Raw genomic sequence first — 19,641 nt, 5'->3', positions numbered from 1 at the left:
TCATCAAATATAAACAATTAATGCAAAAAGTGTTGGATGTACTTGAGCACCCCAACTAGCACTCAGTGCACACTAATTAAACACTATAAGCAAATCACACAATCCTCGGGCAACCACAAGGCCCAAAATACCTCCTATACCACGAGACTTCCCTTAGTCAAAAAGCAGACATTGTCTTTTTTTTTTTTTAAAGAGAGAGTAAGAGAGGAGAGAGAGAGAATTTTTAATATTTATTTTTTAGTTCTCGGTGGACACAACATCTTTGTTGGTATGTGGTGCTGAGGATTGAACCCAGGCAGCACGCATGCCAGGCAAGCGCGCTACCGCTTGAGCCACATCCCCAGCCCCAGACAATGTCTTTAGTGGTTCTCTCCAGCCAATGGCTGGACGTCAGGGAAGAGTGAGTCAGTCCAGGGACAGACAGCAAGGCGGCTAGTCTCACTGATGTCAATTTTGTGCCAAGACAAGCAACTTAAATACAATTCCAATTTGGTGGTGTATGTTAGTGATTGGTTACACCCAGTGAAATTCAATGCCCATTGGCTTTGTCCAGTGAGATGATGTAATTGCAACCGGGCATGTTCTTTGCCCATGTCCATGGAGCTGTACTCCCTATCAATTGAAACCAGTCATAGTTAAGCATTGCTACGGCTAGTGCCTCTTACAGCTCCTTATCAGTTGCAAGCAGACACCACTAAGTAGTTCAATGGTTGCTGTTCCTTATGGCCAGCAATTTAGTGAGTCCCAGCATGTCCCAGTATGTCTATGGCAGATGCTCCTACAGTTATGCTTTAAGTTTTATCTGCCTTTCCAACCATTTTTAAGTGGGTAGGTTGAGAGTATTTCAGCTTCCCCTCTCCCTGATATCCCTTCCCCTTCATTCACCACTTTTTGAGTTAAAGGTAGGGCACCTTGCATTCGTTTTCTACTCTGGTACCCTATCCTCCAGTCTCTCCAGGGCTCAGACTATGTAACGTGGAGTCTGAGTGCATTTATTTCATCACCTATCTATTACTTTTTCATTTCCTTTGCTGTCCTCCTTTCTGGGTTGTGAGGAGATCTGGTGCTGCTACCTAGCTTGCTTCCACTATCTTCCTGAGAATCAGTTCTTACTTATAATAAAGGAAGTCAGAATAATATTTTTAAAAGTCATTTCAATGATGGGACTTTAGAGTCAGAAAATTAAGATTTTATTATTTAACAAGATATTTTTGCAGTAACTTTAGCCACACAGTCAACCATTATATCTTTAAATCATGTAGCCACATAAAATATACTATTAAACAGATATCCCTTGTTGTACCTTAAAAGAATTTCAAGATGACTACTCTACTCAAGATTATTATTATAAAGCACTCAGCAATCACTTTGCCACACACAACAAAAAATGCTATCATCATTGTTTTCATTCATATTGACCTGAAGTGAATAACTCTGAATTGTATTTTGCAAAAAATTATTAAACTACAATTATATCTCCGAAGTACATACAGTTCATGGCCAATATGTTTATGGCCAATAGATTATTGATAACAGATTTCAGAATACACCTCTGCTCCAATGACTTGAGTGGCCTTTGCTGAGTTATTTTTTTTCCTACCTACACAAATGAATTATACATAGAAGGAAGTGTAAACATCATCTGGTCTTATCATTTTGCTCTACAGGTAAGGAAGCAAGCCAAGAGATGAGCAATGTGAGAAATGTTTCAAGCAAACTTAAATTTCTATGAAACTATTATATAAGATAAAAATGTATGACAATTATGTAAATGAATGGCTTGTTTATTACATTCTTTTAAAAAGAGAAATATATAAGTCTCACTCTCCTAAACTCAAACATACTGGACTGAATATTATTTTATTAGTGTTCTTTAATAGTATATTTACATGGCTTATATATGACAAGTCATTTCTTAAAGAATTTGCAACCCCTGAGATATGGTAACATTTAAGACATTCTCTGTCAATATTTCCTCTAGCCCACATTTTCAATAAAAATTCAGCCCAAGGAGTAAGTGGAAATGAAGACTTAATTAGAATAAATACTTGAAAAAATTCATGGTATATTCTGTCAGGCACCTTAGATAGAAATGAGGCTCATTTGCCTTAGCTTTCTGCCTACCTATCTATAAAAAGTCTCTTCAATATTTACTGATTCTCTAATAACATAAAAGAATGCCAAAATTGAATAAGGCATAAGTCCTCGGGGAACATACCATATCTAGTAGGATAAATACCTACTTTATTCAAATTCTAAAATGAGAATGTAAGTGCTACATGACAATTAAAGAGCTTATGGAAATTTAAAGGAGGGATAGATTTTACTGAGTAGGAGAAATCAAGAAGTCTAAATTTTGGAAGTGAAACATGTAGGAGCAAAATTTCCAGAGTAGGGTCTTCTAAGGGAGGGTATAGACTAAATAAACGAGCGGAAAATAAAAATAAGGGATGACCGTTTTTTGACAACTTTAAGAGAACCAGTTTCTCTGTAAGGCAAAGGAGTAAGGGCAATCGATGGATTAGTGCATCCACTAAACTATTTTTCCTGTTCCTTTTTTTACCACGTATTTTACCCTGGCAAAACACCTACCACTTACATGCACTTTTCTATGACTTTCACTTGTAACCCTTTAAAGCAGCGCCTCTCAAACTTTTGTGGTCATAGAAATCACGTGAGGTTCCCGCTAAACTAGAGATTCTGATTGAGTAGTTTTGTGTGCACCAGAGAAGCTGCATCTCTAGAGCTCCTGGGGCCATGCCTAGGCTGGACCACATTTTAGCATCCAGACAGCGGTGTAAGCATCCCTCGGGAACTTGAAATGAGAATTCTCGGGGCCACTGTATCAGAAACACTGGAGCGAGGCAGGGCACTCAGCTACAGCTGGCCAGCCAACAGCTCAAGATGGAGATCCTCTGCTAAATCACGGGTTTCCCACCGTGACCGCACACGAGTCACCTGCGGCTCTTAAAACACCAATAAAGCCGAATCTCGCTCCCCCACCCCCCACCCAGATCACGTGGAGTGGGCTGGGCAGTGACCTTTAAAAGCTGTCCCAGCAGCTTCTCATCCGCAGTAAAACTGAGAACTTCGTGAGGTAAGTGCTTCGGTCCCACGGGCCTCACTTTCCTACCACATAAAAGGTGGCCACGTCCGGGCGGCCCCCGACTTCGCTTCCGCCGACGGCCTAGCCCGGTCTGGGGAGCGTCCCAGAGCGTCCGGCGGCGTGGGCTCGCGGGGGCTCCCTGACGGCGCCCCCAGGCACGCATGCGCGGGACCCGCCGACTAACCGACTCGCACTCCTCCCGCCGGAAGTGGGCGGGCACGCGCCGGGAGGAGCGGGCTGTGGCGTGGCTGCTGTGGGCGGGGGTCCGAGGGGCTCGGGCTTGGTTCTGCGCGCCATGACGCCGGCGAAGACTGCGACCGCGGTGCGGCTGCTCCTGGGCTCCTCGGTGCTGTGGCTCTGGCTGCTGGGCGCGGGCACGGTCTCTGCGTCCAAGGCGGTGACGGCTCACTTGGCCGCCAAGTGGCCCGAGACGCCGCTGCTACTCGAGGCGAGGTGGGTGCGGGCCGGGGGCCTCGGCCGAGCCCTGCGCGGGGACGGGCGGGGGAGCGCGCCGGGGCGTCACGGCCCCGCTGACCCGGCGTCTTCGAGCAGGCGGCCGCGTTTCCCGCTCGGCGCCTCGCTTCTCCCGGCGCCCTGATGCCTGGCGCCCGGAGCATCCCCGCCTCTCTCCGCGCCACCTCAGTACTCCCCGGCAACTCCTTTCTCGCTCGGGGCGTAGTCAATTTGTAGTTCTTAAAAATTTGGTTTAATTCATATGGCTTTTATTAGCATCTAGGAAAGAGGAAAAGATGGAGCGGTGGAATGTGGCATTTACTGCAGCACTTGGACAGAGGCGACAGTTATGTTTAGATCCTACTGAAAAGCACCTAGTTCATAATTGATCCTTTTGTCCGCTCCTAGCTCCTAGGTTCGCTGTTGGGAAGATGATGGCTACAGAGTTTTTCCATCTCTTCCACTGGAATCAGTTCTTAGTTATCATTGCTGTGCAAGAACAAAACGACTAGATTTTTGCCCCTTAATACTCCAGTAAAACTCTTTTCCTTTTGTCTGTTCACCAAAGCAGCAGTGTGTGGCCCCTTCGTCATCCCAGATTACGGTGCACTTAGTTTTTATTGGGTAAATTAGTCTATCTTAAAATATGCCCCTTCTCTCCTTTCCCCAGTTTCTCCCAGAACTTGGGCCTGGATTTGATCCCGCACTTGGTCACAAATCATTCTGACTTCTTCCAACCTTAGATTGCTAATTGCAATGCCTGTTTGTCTCAAGAGTCTGATTTGGAATTCCTGTAGCCTGTAGGATATCCTGAACATCCTTCACTATCTAGATCTAGTCAGATTTTCTACCCTCTTTGCTTGTAGTGGGTTGAAGGATGGTTCTCAAAAAAGATATGTTAATGTCCTCACAAATGCGCGTCACCTGGTTTGGATAAGAGGTTTTTGCAGTTGTAATTAGGGGTCCGAATGGGTTATCTGATGGGCCCCAAATCCAGTGTCATTATAAACAGATGAATTTGGAGAAAGGCCATGTGAAGATGGAGTCAGATTGGAGTTCTGTACCCTCAAGCCACAGAGCACCTGAAACCACTAACCTTGAAGCAAGGAAACTATCTCCCCTAGAGTCTTCAGAGGGAATGAAGCCCTACCAACACCTTGATTTTTGGACATCTGATCCCCTGAATCTTGAACACATTGTTTTAGGCAACTGAGCTTTTGGTAACTTGTTACAGCAGCTCAAAGAAACTAATATAGATTTGGGTACCCAAAAGTGGGTTGTTGCTGTAACAAATTATCTAAAAAATGTAGAAGGAATTGGGCAGTGGATGTATTACACATACGTGGAGTGTAACTTCCCATTCTTGTGGTGTACATCACGTGGAGTTATACTGTGTATCCATATATGAACACAAAAATTATGAAAAATTGTTTTAATAAACATGAAAGTAATTTTCTATTTTATTTAAATACTTATTTACATGGATTAAAAAAAAAAGGAAACTGGTATATTGCACTAGATCTTTAGCCTTAAAGCCCAAACATGATTCACTTTTTATGGAGTAGAAGAAATTTTGAGCAACATGCTAGACAAGTTTAAACAGCCTGTTTGCCGAAACATGAACAGTAAGGGTGATTCTGGTTGATATCTTAGAAAATGAGTAAGAAGCATGGTAGAACTAAGTGCTCTCATCTCAGTCTATGATCTGAACAGGAGGTTAGTAGAAATATGAACATTGAAGGCAGTCCTGGCAAGGGCTCAGAAGAGGTGGTACATGTTAAAACTAGAATAAAGGAGAGAGGTGACACTTGTTACATAGTGACAATACTGGCTAACTTAAGTTCTGTAGTTTGCAGGATAACAGCGTGAAAGCAATGAACTTGATTATGATGATTTTCAAGCAGGGTGTTGAAGGTGCAACCTGGTTTCTGTCTTGCTGCTGTGAAAGATATGAGATAAGAAAAAAATTAAGGCAAAAGGAGCCAACACTTGATCTGGAAGTTTCTCAGCCCTTTCATATTGTAAAGGATGTTCAAATTAGAAAATTCTGGAGAGGCCAAGAGCATGACTTGACAACCTTGTGCTGTGATCACTCAACCATTTCAGCTTAAACCTGGCATAGAGAAAGAAATTCCAGAAGTACTTAAGAGTGGTGGTATGTTGAGAGAACAAGAGTGAGTACTTAAGTGAACACTTTGAATAATAATACTTTTATCTGTTGTTGAACACTATAAGTCAAGTATCCCAAATCTGAAATCCAAGGTGCTTAACAATCCAGAAGTTTTTCAATGTTGACATGACTTCACAAGTGGAAAGTTAACATATCTGACCTAGGGACAGGTTGCAATAAAAATACAGGTAGACTAAAAATGATGTAAAATTGCCCTCAGGTTATATGTACATAAAATGTGTGCTTAGTCTTGGGCCCCATCCACAGATATAATATTCTGTATATGCAAATATTCCAAAATCTGGAAAAATTCAAAATACTTATGGTCCCAGCATTTCACATAAAGGATAAACAACCTATATACGAGTATATTTAAGGTGTTTGATCAAGTCGGTTGAATATTAAGTGTTGCTCCCTATTTAAGATTTTGTGCCTTTTCAGGTCTGGTCTTAATGTTTCTTCTTTTAGAATTTTTTTTTAAGCCATTGAATTGAACATCATTAATAGCAATAGTGGTTTTGCAGTTCCTTATTAGTTTAAATTGCTGTCCTTGTCATATTTATGTTGATAAATTAATAGGTCTTTGTCACCTCCTTTTCCTATTCCTTACTCACAAGAAAGTCTTGGATGTCCTCAGTATCCCCCACAAGAATGAGAAGTTACACTCCATATATGTATAATATGTCTAAATACATTCTACTATCATGTGTAACTAAAAAGAAAAAAGCACTCCAAAAAACAATTGATGAAAAACAGGTGATCTCTGTGTGTATGTATTAGTATTTTCCTTTACATAATTCTCTCTTCATTGCCATTGTTAGTGGTATTTCTTATGGAATGATAAATTATCCATTTTTTTAGTTGCCTACTGAAGAAAAGCCAAAAGTAATCTTTTATACAATCATTTTCTCCTATGATTTTATGTATCTAATTGATGATTCTTCCTCAGGTAAGAATCATCAGTTCATTTTGTTACAATAAATGGAAATTAGTAATTTGACATTAGTTTTTAGAGAATTGTCATAGAATGATTTTTGTTCTCAAGTGTAGTTCATGGTTTCTAAATTGTTTTTCTTTTTCACTTATTAACTGATTACTTTTTTTAATAGTGAATTTATGGCAGAAGAAAGTAATGAAAAATTTTGGCAGTTTTTGGAAACTGTACAAGAATTAGCAATTTATAAGAAAACAGGTAAGTGATGTGCAAATATTGCCTTAACGAAATTTGTGTTTATGTGCCCACATTGGATATGTTTTTATTTAGTGGTAACAATTAAGTGTGAGTGCCTAATTGGGCTAGTAAATCTGAACATTAAATTTGGATAAGTGTTGTTTGTAAATTTGTTTTAATGGAACTATTCCTATTGTTCATTTCTAAAAATATAAAGCTTATTACTTTTTATAAGAAAACTCAGTAAAATTTGGATATTGCATTATATTCTAGAAGAAATCAGAATTGAGTTTATCTTTTATCTACTTTCTTTGAAATACTGTTAATTTTGCATCTACTAATATTTGTTGATACCTTATTTTTTTAGAGCAGTTTTAAGTTCCTGGCAAAAGTGAGCATAAAGTAGATTTCCTGTATGCTTCCAACACTTGTACATGTATAGTCAGCATCCCCCACCAATGTACATCAATTATACATTTGTTAGAATTCATGAACCTATTAAAGCACATGATTATTATCCAGAGTCCATAATTTACATTAAGCTCCACTATTGATGGTGTACATTGTGTGAATTTGGAAAAATCTATACTGAACTGTAATACTGCATTTTTATTTCTGGAGTATTTTTTCCTTAAACACCTAAAGAGATTTTTTTTTTTAATTCTTGCTCTCAAAAAATCAAGGAATCAGTATTTTCATTATAAAATAGTAGTTTTTACATTTATCAGAGTACATCTGCAAACTTGTCTTTCTCAGAATGAAGAAGTGTTTATTGTGCTTCTTAGGGAAGGTCAAAAGATTAAAGATACTGAATTTGGGTTTTAGCAGCAGAAGCTAAAGGTTCATTATTCAAAAGAAAAATTATTCTCAGATGGCATGAACGTGGAATCCTTGAGAGTAAAACGTTTAGCTAATATGACTGAAGACATTTTGTGACTAAAAAGTTTATGAATTTTATTCCTGAATATATATATATATATATATGGTAGTTTCAAATGTTTTAAATGTTCATATATATATATATGGTAGTTTCAAATGTTTTAAATGTTCATTTGCTGAAGCCTGTTTTGCTCAAGCAGATTTGAAGCTTAACAATTTTATGGTTTAATAATATCTTTAAAATAGATCAAACATGCCTTTAATGATATTTTAAACTGAAATATTTTAAAAACAAGTAATTTTCCCTTTCAAAATGTTTTCCTGAAAAACTTCATTATTTAATCCTTATTTTAGTCATAAAAGATGCCAGACAGTGTCAGTTATACAGAGATGAGTAAATATGGTCTTGTTCTTCAGACAACAAAAATGTGAAGTGTACTCTTAGGTGATAAGAGCTTTAATAGGGGTATGCATAAAATGAGAGCACATTTTAAAAAACGCACTTGCTGATATTTCTGAGAAAGCAGGACATTTCCAGTGGTGAATGCTGGAGTTGAGTTGAATGATTTAGTCAGCTTTCTCACTGCTGTGACTAGAAGATCTGACCAGAACAATTTTAAAGGAAGAAAAGTTTACTTGGGGATCATGGTTTCAAAAGTCTCAGCTCATAGTCGCTCCATTCCTTAGGGCTCAAGGTGAGGCTGAACAAAATGTGGGAAGAGTATGGAGGAGGGAAAATGCTCACATGATCAGGAAGCAGAAAGAAGAGACTCCCACTCACCACATAGAAAATATGTACTTGGAAGCCGCTCCCAAGTGACCCACCACTTCCAGCCACACCCAACCTACAGTACCACTCATTTCCATCAGGAGCTTAATTTACTGATTGGGTTAAGTCTGTCATAACCCAATTATTTCTCCTCTAAACCTTCTTGCATTGTCTCACATGAGACATCCAAACTATAACAATGATAAGTAGAGTTATCCAGGTGGTAGGGATTGTAAGAGTACTAGAAATGAAATAGAATGTGTGTTGGGGGGGCGGATATTGACTACTTGGTAATCTTTCAGATCATATGGAAAATTTTTGTTTTTTGCATTTGTTGTAGTAAATTTAGTTGTAATCAAGTAAAAATAGACTAGATTTATGTGCCAGGTTTTCACAATAGTTTTCTATCTCTAACCTAAAATCCTCAGTATACATATATCCTAGATCTGTTCTCAATACATGCTTTGACTTTATCCAGTGCTATTTTTTAATTGGAGAACCAATCTTAAAAATTTGTCACTTTTGAGCTCTTAAATTGCTTAGCTATGTCAGCATATTATTATACCTAAACAAAGAGAAACACTTGACAGTTTGATGGCAGATCATTAAGATAAATGGGAACCTGAATTCTTATTTCAAACATATATGCATTATTGATGCCTTAAGATTCAAGAGGCAAGATACTAGATAACCTTTATAGTTTTGTGTGGCGAGTTAGAAATGTCAGCCAAGATTTATCTGACTTCAAAGGCCCTGTTTATTTTTACTTCTCTATGCTCAGTATTTAAGAGTACAGTTGTCAAAGTCCTTGAAGATTTTAATGGTTTCTATACAAGTGAAGTGATCATATATTTGGGGGGGAGGGTTCAGAAATTGTTACAACTTCTTCAGTTACTTGTGCACAAAAACCAGGTTTGGGATAGGAAGATGACTGCAGTTTGGATGTGTCCTATTTTAATTACTTTTGGAATGTTCAGGGGAGATATTCAGTAAGCTGTCCTATGAGACAGAATTAGGTAAAAAAAAAAAAGAACCAAAGATAAAATTTGCGAGTTGTCAATGTAAAGAGGTAATTGAAATTATAGGTAGGAGGCATAGAATTAGAATAAAATGGGAACCAGAATCAGGATCCTGAAGAGCACCAGTGTTGATGGGATGGTGAGGAAGAACATTTTTGAGACTAAAGGACAGTACCTGTGGAGGTAGGTGGATACTTAAATGTGATGCCATGAAAGCCAGGAGAATATTAAATGGAAAGTGATCAATTATCAAATTTAATTAGCAGGATAAAATATATGAATATTAAGTACTTCCAGCTTTTAAAAAATTATTAATGACTTTGAGAACCATTTCACTGGTATGGTAATCGAGATTACAATAGGAATATGATAAGGGGTGAGTTGAGATTGAGAAAGAGGTAACTTTTGAGTCCTTCAAGATACTTTATCGAAAGGAATAAGATGAGTTAGGAGTTAACTGTGTAGGCTGCTTTTTTTTAAGTATGAGCATGATTTTTGTGTACTAGGTGCCAGTAGACAGCAATCAAGTAAAAGGTGAGGTTGAAGAGAAAGGAAAATAATATTGAAAAGGCAAAATAATTATCAGCAGGTTAGTTGGTGAACATGAATTTATTTAAAAACTCCCCTAAAATAGCCCAAGGCATTTGTTTCATTAGAGATGATTTTACTATTTAAAGTACAGAATTGCACTTTCTAAAACTGTTAGATTCTATAACCATCACTATGTTAGGGACAACCTTGACAAATTTAATGTCTGCAGTCAGTCACTACATTTGTTTCTGTTGACTTTTTGTTTGTGTCCAAGCCTTTTTGATTGATATACCCATACTTTAGTTACATTATTATTTGTCCTCCTAGCTATTATCTTTTAAGATCATTTTAAAATAACATTTCTGATCTGTTATGTGTTGCTTTTACTAGGTTAATCTATCTTGCATTTTTTCCAGATTCTAAAGGGGAAAACTCACTACAACTCCTTAGTTCTCAGAGTTCACCTATAATTTGCTAAAGAAGTAGGAATGAAAGAGTACACCTATTTTCATTTGTCTACTATTTAAAATTACTGGACTAGGAAAATATTGTCTATGATGAAGAAACCCTATTCACTTATGAAATATAAAAGAAATTTATTAAATACATATTCTGTGTGTCAGGAGTGGAAATGGAGTTGAAAGGCTACAGAAAATCCCTGCTTTCAGTTGATAGCATAAATTGTTTACAGAATTAAACACCTGTGTAAAATTTTAGTTTTGAGTAGTGATCTAAAGATGGTATAAAGTTCTGTCAGAGTATAACATGAGCTACATATGGAGATTAGTGGAAAATCTTTCCAAACAATTGATATTTAAGCAAACACTTGATGAGCAGAGTTTGACCAAATATGTATCTCCCCTTCCCTCCTGCATTTTATACCAAAGGAATGATATTGTGTAGACCTGAGCCCTTGCTGCCTCTTTAATTTGTTGGTCTCCTACTGTAAGCAATAATTAAATGACCCTTTATTCCCTTTGTCATTATGCGATTTGGTTCATAATATCTAATGTTTTTGTTATTATTAAGTATATGTTTGTGTCTACTACTTTGTTGACTTCAGTGATAGTCTTTTTCTCTGCTAATTATGAGGAATCACTGAGTTTATTTTAATTTCCTCTTTATTGCATTTTTGCCACTGGTATTTTTCTGCATAATGAGAACATACATTTACAGTTAGTCTTCTGTCACCATTAACCTCTTAATCTAGTCTTTTATTTCTGTAGTTAAGTATATTTAAAATTCACCCTTAGACTTTATGGTATAGTTTCTTTATTCCTTATGTATATGAAGTTTACTCTTATTTAGTCTCATGATAATGGCCCTTGAGTTCTTCACATACATACATAACTGCTCACGTATGAATAATACACTTTTATGTATACATTATAGGATTTTAAATTTCAGAGTCCCACAGTTTTATTAGAGAATGTTGCAATGCTGACATTCTATGTCATTTTTTTTTGTGTGTGTGTGTGTGCGCGCGCGCACTTGTAGGTATACAGATTCATTCTGTTTAATTTGGGAGACTGCTTGTATTATATATATTTTTATTTCACTCTGTTTTATTCTCTTTATTTTTTGCTTTAGGGACTACAAGTATACATAATGTAGATCTCCTTTGTTTAACTACTGTGTCTGTCAGTTAGTCCACAATATTTTTCCCTTCTACTTTTGTTTCATTATTCTTACTTTTCCCTTGTGTGTTGCTCTATTTTTTTCCTGCAGTTTTTATTGGTATTTACTGTTATGTTAACATATAATTCAGTTTAGCATTTTTTTTCTATTTATTCCATAACTGCTTTCCTATCCTCTTTTTTTCTCTCATTGTTGAGAAAGATATTATCTGCTCTTATAATCTGGTTTTAGCCACCCCATTTGTGATCTTTCTTTGTTCCAAGGAACCATGATCCATAGGAACTTCTGTGAACTGCCTTAGCTCTGCTTTTTTAACATAAGTTTCTATCAGTTGGTAACTAGGCTGGATGAGTCTGAAATGCATGGCATCTCTCAAATAGATTTTAATGGAAAGATTTACAGCCTGGTCTTTATTGATTTATTGGAAATCACTGAAAGATTCAAAATAAAATTAATAGAATAGAGAACTTGATTCCCCCCCCCCCCCGTTTTCTCTAAGATCATCCAAACTTAAAAATGTGACTGACGTTGATTAAGTTAACTGTACAATGAGGAATGTGCAATGCATTGGGTTGGATATAAAAATATTAACTTTTTTTCTTTTTGTAGAATCAGATTATTCTTATTACAACTTAATCCTGAAGAAAGCTGGACAGTTTTTAGACAATTTACACATCAATCTCTTAAAGTTTGCTTTCTCTATAAGGGCATACTCTCCAACTATTCAGATGTTTCAACAGGTATGTAAAAATACCCAGACTATGTTTAACAGAGAGGCATGTTACCAGTGTACATAAAGCTATATAATGTAAACATATTTAGTATGAAATTATCTAAAACTTAAAATACTTGGTTCAGTAATCTATCATTGATTATATTAATGTTGATTATAATTGATATATGTATAATTTTATGGTTTTGGAATAAGGAAATTATAAAGACACATTACAAATGAAGTTTTCTTTTTAGCAGATGGACGCAATACCTTTATTAATTTTATGTGGTATTGAGGATCAAACACAGTACCTCAAATGTGCTAGGCTCTACCACTGAGCTACAACTCCAGCCCTCTAATAAAATATAATTTTTTTGAGAGAAAGAGATAATTTTAATATTTATTTTTTAGTTTTCGTCGGACACAACATCTTTGTATGTGGTGCTGAGGATTGAACCCAGGCCGCACGCATGCCAGGCGAGCGTGCTTCTACTTGAGCCACATCCCCAGCCCATAAAATCTTAATATAATCTTTTTAATAACTTTGAAACGTTTTTATTTCCTACAGCAAAATTGATTTTTATTAAAATATTTTAGAGTCTACTTACGTATGGCTGTTTTTTACTTTAATTAGACGAATAATTTAATAGTAGTTGATGGGTTATTTTAATCAAAGTAATGTGAGTTTTTAAAATCATATTGTAATTAACTACTGAAGCTAAATATCATCTTTGAAATCTTAGATTGCAGCTGATGAGTCACCACCAGATGGTTGTAATGCATTTGTGGTTATCCATGAGAAGCACACCTGTAAAGTTAATGAGATTAAAAAGCTGCTGAAGAAGGTTACTTCAAGGTAAAATAATAGCCAAAAGTGAAAGAAGTAGTTTATAAAGTAGCGAGTTGAAATAGCAGAAATTTTAATATTATAAGATATTGTGAAATACTTAAGAATGTGATATATGTTGAGAAATGAGATAATTTTGTCTGGATTACCTTTTATTTTGGAATACAAATTATACCAAAATATCATAACATATACAATGTGTGTTTTATATGAACCTTTTTTTATATATATATATTTTTTATTAGTTGTTCACAACATTACAAAGCTCTTGACATATCATATTTCATACATTAGATTGAAATGGGTTATGAACTCCCAATTTTTACCCCAACTGCAAATTACAGAATCACGTCGGTTACACATCCACAATTTTACATACTGCCCTATTAGTAACTGTTGTATTCTGCTACCTTTCCTGCCGAAGTCTGGCTTGGCACAAATCAGGAGCCACTTGTCAAAAGAAACTAACTTTATTTTTAGAACTACAAACGCCAAACAAAACAGCTCCTCAGGGAAAAAACCCTCAGAGCCCAACTGCCACCACCGGCTTCCACACGCCTCTCACCCCCACACCAGCCTCTCAACCTCCCCCAATCCTCCTGCTCTTGAGGCCGATTGGCTGGGTTGCGTGGGCAGAGCCAAAGAAGTCACCCAATGAGCAGCTCCGTGGAGGAGCCAATCAGCTAGATGTTGCTGGGGCCGCTGTGAGCCAATCATCAGCTGGCAGTCTGAAGGGCAGGGAAACAGCCCAATGAACATCACCGCAGAGGAGCCAATCAGCTAGATGTTGCTGGGGCCACTGTGAGCCAATCATCAGCTGGCAGTCTGAAGGGCAGGGAAACAGCCCAATGAACATCACCGCAGAGGAGCCAATCAGCTAGATGTTGCTGGGGCCACTGTGAGCCAATCATCAGCCGGCAGCTGGAAGTTTGCTGGCAGCTGGATCATCAGCCGGCAGCTGGAAGTTTGCTGGGGCCCCTTTGGCTGTGGCTCTCAACATCTCCCCCTCTCTGTTTAAACAACAAGCATGTGGCTTAGGGACCGTGCCTGCCTTAGGTTGTCCAATACTACATATGGTCCTTACCCGTCTTCGGATGAGCTGACCTCAGGGCGTCAGCCTCCTGTCTTAGGTTGGTACCATTGTAATTGGATCTTACCCGTCATTGACTACCGGTCCAGTATACAGCCACACCTGTGGAGAGGTCTTTGTACCAGTGGGGGGGTGAGGTTCTTTGCCTCACCTCTGTTGGCCCCCAAATTTTAGCTGAATGATCATGATAAGCAGAAAGGAGGAAGATACACCAAGTCAAGTGACGGCTCTTGTCGTCAAGAATACGAGCAAAAATACCCCAACACTACCAAAAGTTGATGCACTAACAGATAGTTCACAATCCGTACAAGTGAGTTCACAATGCATACAAGTGACACATAGTCTAGGCAAGTTCTGCAAGCAGTTCAGTGATGGCTATTGCAGAAGCTGTAGATTAGTTTTATCTTTGTCTTCACTGGCACTAGGATGAAGCTAGGAATTCTGGCAATAATGGCTAAAGAAAAAATTGTGTAACATTCCAGAAGGCACTAAAAGAAAACAATTTTCTTAACAATTTACATTGTCTTCACCGGCACTGTGATGAAGATAGGAATTCTGGCAATAATGGCTAAAGAAAAAATTGTGTAACATTCCAGAAGGCACTAAAAGAAAACAATTTTCTTAACAATTTACATTGTCTTCACCGGCACTGTGATGAAGATAGGAATTCTGGCAATAATGGCTAAAGAAAAAATTGTGTAACATTCCAGAAGGCACTAAAAGAAAACAATTTTCTTAACAATTTACATTGTCTTCACCGGCACTGTGATGAAGATAGGAATTCTGGCAATAATGGCTAAAGAAAAAATTGTGTAACATTCCAGAAGGCACTAAAAGAAAACAATTTTCTTAACAATTTACATTGTCTTCACCGGCACTGTGATGAAGATAGGAATTCTGGCAATAATGGCTAAAGAAAAAATTGTGTAACATTCCAGAAGGCACTAAAAGAAAACAATTTTCTTAACAATTTACATTATCTTGAAGAGAATTATTAAATATAATGAAAAGGAAAGGTGAAAGTAAACAAACAGATCTGTTAACCTCCTTTTTTGTTACATATTAAAACAATTCTTAACAGTTTTAAATTTACCCAATTTAAATTAAACCATTTAAATCACGTGAAATAAAAAAAAATATTTGGATCCATTTTTTCATGAGCGCTCATCATATATGATATATGGACATACGTACATTCAAACATATAACACAAAACACAAGTGTGCACACATAATATAATACAACACATAACATAATATTAAAGGCCTTATAACTTTTTACAGGTAAAATCTCTATTGCAATGTTTAAAAACTCTATATAGTCAAAAAAAAAAAATAGAACTGATCAGCAAAACATTAACCTAGGTCAGTATGAGCTCAAAAAAAAAAAACAAAATAGAACTTCATGATATGGGAAAGGGCAATAATAAAATAGATATTGAAAAAAGCATCCTGGTTTTGTCGCAGATGTAAGGATAGCCAAATTGGAGTTTTGGATATCAGCTGTTATGGATTTGAGCTAAATCATCTTCTTTTTGGTCTGTAGAAATCGCTTTAGTTAATCTCTCTGGAATCCAAATCGGCTGCTGTTCTCCCTGTGGAAACACACAAACAGACCCCCGACTCCAGACAATCACTGGGTCAGAACCTTGGTTAATCTCTCTGGAATCCAAATCGGCTGTTGTTCTTCCTGTGGAAACACACAAACAGACCCCCGACTCCAGACAATTACTGGGTCAGGACCTTTCCATTGTCCTGTTAGAATATCTTTCCAAAGTACCTTGGGCTTATGTACATTTTTTGGACACACATGCCTTTCTGCAGCAATAAGTCCTGATGAATCCAAATTTAAAAAGTTTAGAGTAAAAAGGGTTATTTTAAGTTTATCTTTGGGGAATATATACCCCTTCCCAATTCCGTCTTTTTGCTTTAATAAGTACATTTTAATAGTTTGATGAGCTCTTTCAACTATGCCTTGTCCCTGTGGATTGTATGGGATTCCTGTTATATGAGTAATGCCAAATGATGAGCAAAATTGTTTAAAAGAAGTAGACGTATAACCAGGGGCATTATCTGTTTTTAACTGTTTTGGAATGCCCACAGTGGCAAAATTTTGTAAGCAATGAGCTATAACATCTTTAGTTTTTTCTCTGGCATGAAGTGAGCCCATCAAAAATCCAGAAGAAGTATCAACTGTAACATGCAAATATTTTAATTTTCCAAATTCTGGCAAGTGTGTGACGTCCATCTGCCAAATATGGTTAGGTATCAATCCTCTAGGATTGACTCCAAGATTAACTTGTGGTAAAAAGGTCACACAATTTTGACATTGTTTTATTATTTGTCTAGCTTGTTCCTTAGTTATTTTAAAACGCTTTTGTAAAGTATTAGCATTGACATGGAATCTTTTATGAAAATTTATAGCTTCTTCTAGTGTAGAGAAAATATGTATGTCATGTGTAGTTTTATCTGCTAAATCATTGCCCAAACTAAGGGCTCCAGGCAATCCTGTATGTGCCCTGATATGTCCTATAAAGAATGGATCTTTTCTGTCCCAGATTAAACTTTGTATAGTGGAAAATAAAGAGAAAACAGTAGAAGAAGGGGAAATCCTACCAGCATCTTCAAGGGATATTATAGCATTAACTATATACTGACTATCAGAAAATAAATTAAATACCGAATCTTTAAACATCACAAAAGTTTGTAATACAGCATTAAGCTCTACCTTTTGAGCTGATTGTTTGGGTACTAAAAATGTAAAAGTTTGATCAGGTGTAACTATTGCTGCTGTACCATTATTTGACCCATCAGTGAATATATTTGGAGCATTCATGATAGGTGTTTTTCTTGTCATTTTTGGAAAAATTACAGGAGGCAATGACCAAAAAGACAATAAAGGATTAGATGGTAAGTGGTTATCAAATGAAACATTAGATTTGCACATGATTATTGCCCAAGTATTTAACTCATTAGCTAATTCATCAATTTGATTCATAGTATACGGAGTAATAATTTTATTGGGAGAAATTCCAAACACTCCCTTTGCTGCTTTTATTCCTTTGAGTATTAATTGTCCTACAGCCTCAGGATACCTAGTAAGAATAGTGTTAGGAGAATAAGATAAATGTATCCATAATAATGGACCTTCTTGCCAAAATACTCCTGTAGGAATATATTTTGTTGGTAGTACAATAAATAATAAAGGCAAACTTATATCAATTCTATCCAAATGCATATTTTCCATATATGTTTCAATGATTTTTAATGCCTTTCTTGCTTCAGGCGTTAACATTCGGGGTGAATTTGGATCTGATGGACCTTTTAGGATATCAAATAAAGGTCCCAATTCTCCTGTTGGAATACCTAGATAAGGCCTTATCCAATTTATGTCTCCTAATAACTTTTGAAAGTCATTAAGTGATTTGAGTTGATCTACTCGTATTTGAATTTTTGGTGGACGGACCATGGTTGAGGATAATAGAACTCCTAAATAATTAATTGGAAAATTTAATTGTACTTTATCTATTGCTATCTCTAGATTATAATTTTTTAATAAGTTTGTAAGTGTGGCATAACATTCTAGCAACGTGTTTTTAGCTTTGTGTGCTAATAATACATCATCCATATAATGAAATATTTGTAGTTCAGGATTTTGATTTCTAAGTGGCTGGATTACTTTGTTAACATAAATTTGACACATAGTTGGGCTGTTAGCCATCCCTTGAGGGAGTACTTTCCATTCATATCTCTGATCAGGACCTTCATGATTTAGTGCAGGGATAGTAAATGCAAAACGTGGACTATCTTCAGGATGAATTGGAATTGAAAAAAAACAATCTTTAATATCTATAACTAAAACATACCAAGTTTTTGGCAAAGCAGACAATTGAGGAATCCCCGATTGAGCAGGTCCCATAATGACCATTTCATTATTAATGGCTCTTAAATCTTGCAATAATCTCCATTTACCAGATTTCTTTTTGATGACAAAAATGGGAGTATTATGGGGAGATACAGAAGGTTGTACATGCCCTTCCGCTAATTGTTGTTTGACCAGATCATGGGCTACTTGTATCTTTTCTTTAGTCAAGGGCCACTGAGGAACCCATACTGGTCTTTCTGATTTCCATGTAATTTTTATTGTCTCAGTGGCCCTTTGTGAAAATCCAACCCATGTCTGTCTGTTCCTTGATCTATTTGTATTGGTGCTGCTATACCTTGTTCTTGTTTTTCTAATCTTTTTCCTTTCCTAAAACCTTGTCTAGCCATAATAGTGGGTGCATTTTGATTGATATTATTTGTTAATGTCAAACCTAATTGATCTAGGACATCTCGTCCCCATAAATTTACAGGAAGATGACCCAATACATATGGCTGTATAGTTCCTTCACATCCTTCAGGATCCTTCCAATCTAATAGCATTGCACTTCTATCGGGATTAGTCGCCACTCCTAGGCCTCGAAGCGTTTGAGTGGCTTGTTGTAATGGCCAATGTTTTGGCCATTCTTGACGAGAGATAATGCTAAGGTCTGCACCTGTATCCAGTAGCCCATTAAATTCATGTCCTTGAATATTTAGTTTTAGCATGGGGCGAGAATCTAAATTTAAAGAAAGCATAGCCCAATCTACACCTGTGGAGCCTAATCCCTTGGAACCTCTTTCTACAGCATGACTGGAAAATTTATCAGGTAGGCTTGGTATTATTAGTAACTGTGCTATTCTATCTCCTGGTGAAATTATTGATATACCCTTTGGAGAACTGGCTATCCCCCCTCTCCTTCCCTCACATCTTCTCTCTCTACCCCATCTACTGTAATTCATTTATCTCCTTGTTTATTTTCCCATTCCCCTCATAACCTCTTATATGTAATTTTGTATAGCAATTAGGGTCTCCCTTCATTTCCATGCAATTTCCATTTTCTCTCCCTTTCCCTCCCATCTCATGACTCTGTTTAATGTTAATCTTTTCTTCCTGCTCTTCCTCCCTGCTCCGTTCATAGTTGTACTCATTATATCAAAGAAGACATTTGGTATTTGTTTTTTAGGTATTGGCTAGCTTCACGAAGCATAATCTGCTCTAGTGCCATCCATTTCCCTGCAAATTCCATGATTTTGTCATTTTTTCAGTACTGCGTAATATTCCATGTGTATAAATGCCACATTTTTTTTTTATCCATTCATCTATTGAAAGGCATCTGGGTTGGTTCCACAGTCTAGCTATTGTGAATTGTGCTGCTATGAACATCGATGT

At 36.9% G+C, this 19,641-nt stretch overlaps 1 protein-coding gene across 2 annotated transcripts in view; it reads left to right on the top strand.

The window, feature by feature from the left end:
- The first annotated feature begins 3,193 nt into the window (after window positions 1–3,193).
- The window catches only part of Uggt2 (UDP-glucose glycoprotein glucosyltransferase 2), a 180,714-nt gene continuing 164,266 nt past the window's right edge, over window positions 3,194–19,641 (top strand). Inside the window, exons 1-4 of one of the 2 annotated variants that reach the window (XM_005317032.5) lie at window positions 3,194–3,559; window positions 6,839–6,921; window positions 12,346–12,476; window positions 13,195–13,307. In XM_005317032.5, coding sequence (XP_005317089.2) covers window positions 3,402–3,559; window positions 6,839–6,921; window positions 12,346–12,476; window positions 13,195–13,307 — 485 coding nt within the window. In that variant the 5' untranslated portion in view covers window positions 3,194–3,401. Of the gene's footprint in view, window positions 3,560–6,838; window positions 6,922–12,345; window positions 12,477–13,194; window positions 13,308–19,641 lie in introns of those variants that run through there. The other variant, XM_040281658.2, reaches the window with a different exon arrangement.

The sequence above is a fragment of the Ictidomys tridecemlineatus genome, chromosome 6, assembly GCF_052094955.1.
Source record: "Ictidomys tridecemlineatus isolate mIctTri1 chromosome 6, mIctTri1.hap1, whole genome shotgun sequence".
Classification (NCBI taxonomy): domain Eukaryota; kingdom Metazoa; phylum Chordata; class Mammalia; order Rodentia; family Sciuridae; genus Ictidomys; species Ictidomys tridecemlineatus.
The sequence above is the reverse complement of the archived record's forward strand: the minus strand, read 5'-3'. Positions and strand labels throughout refer to the sequence as shown.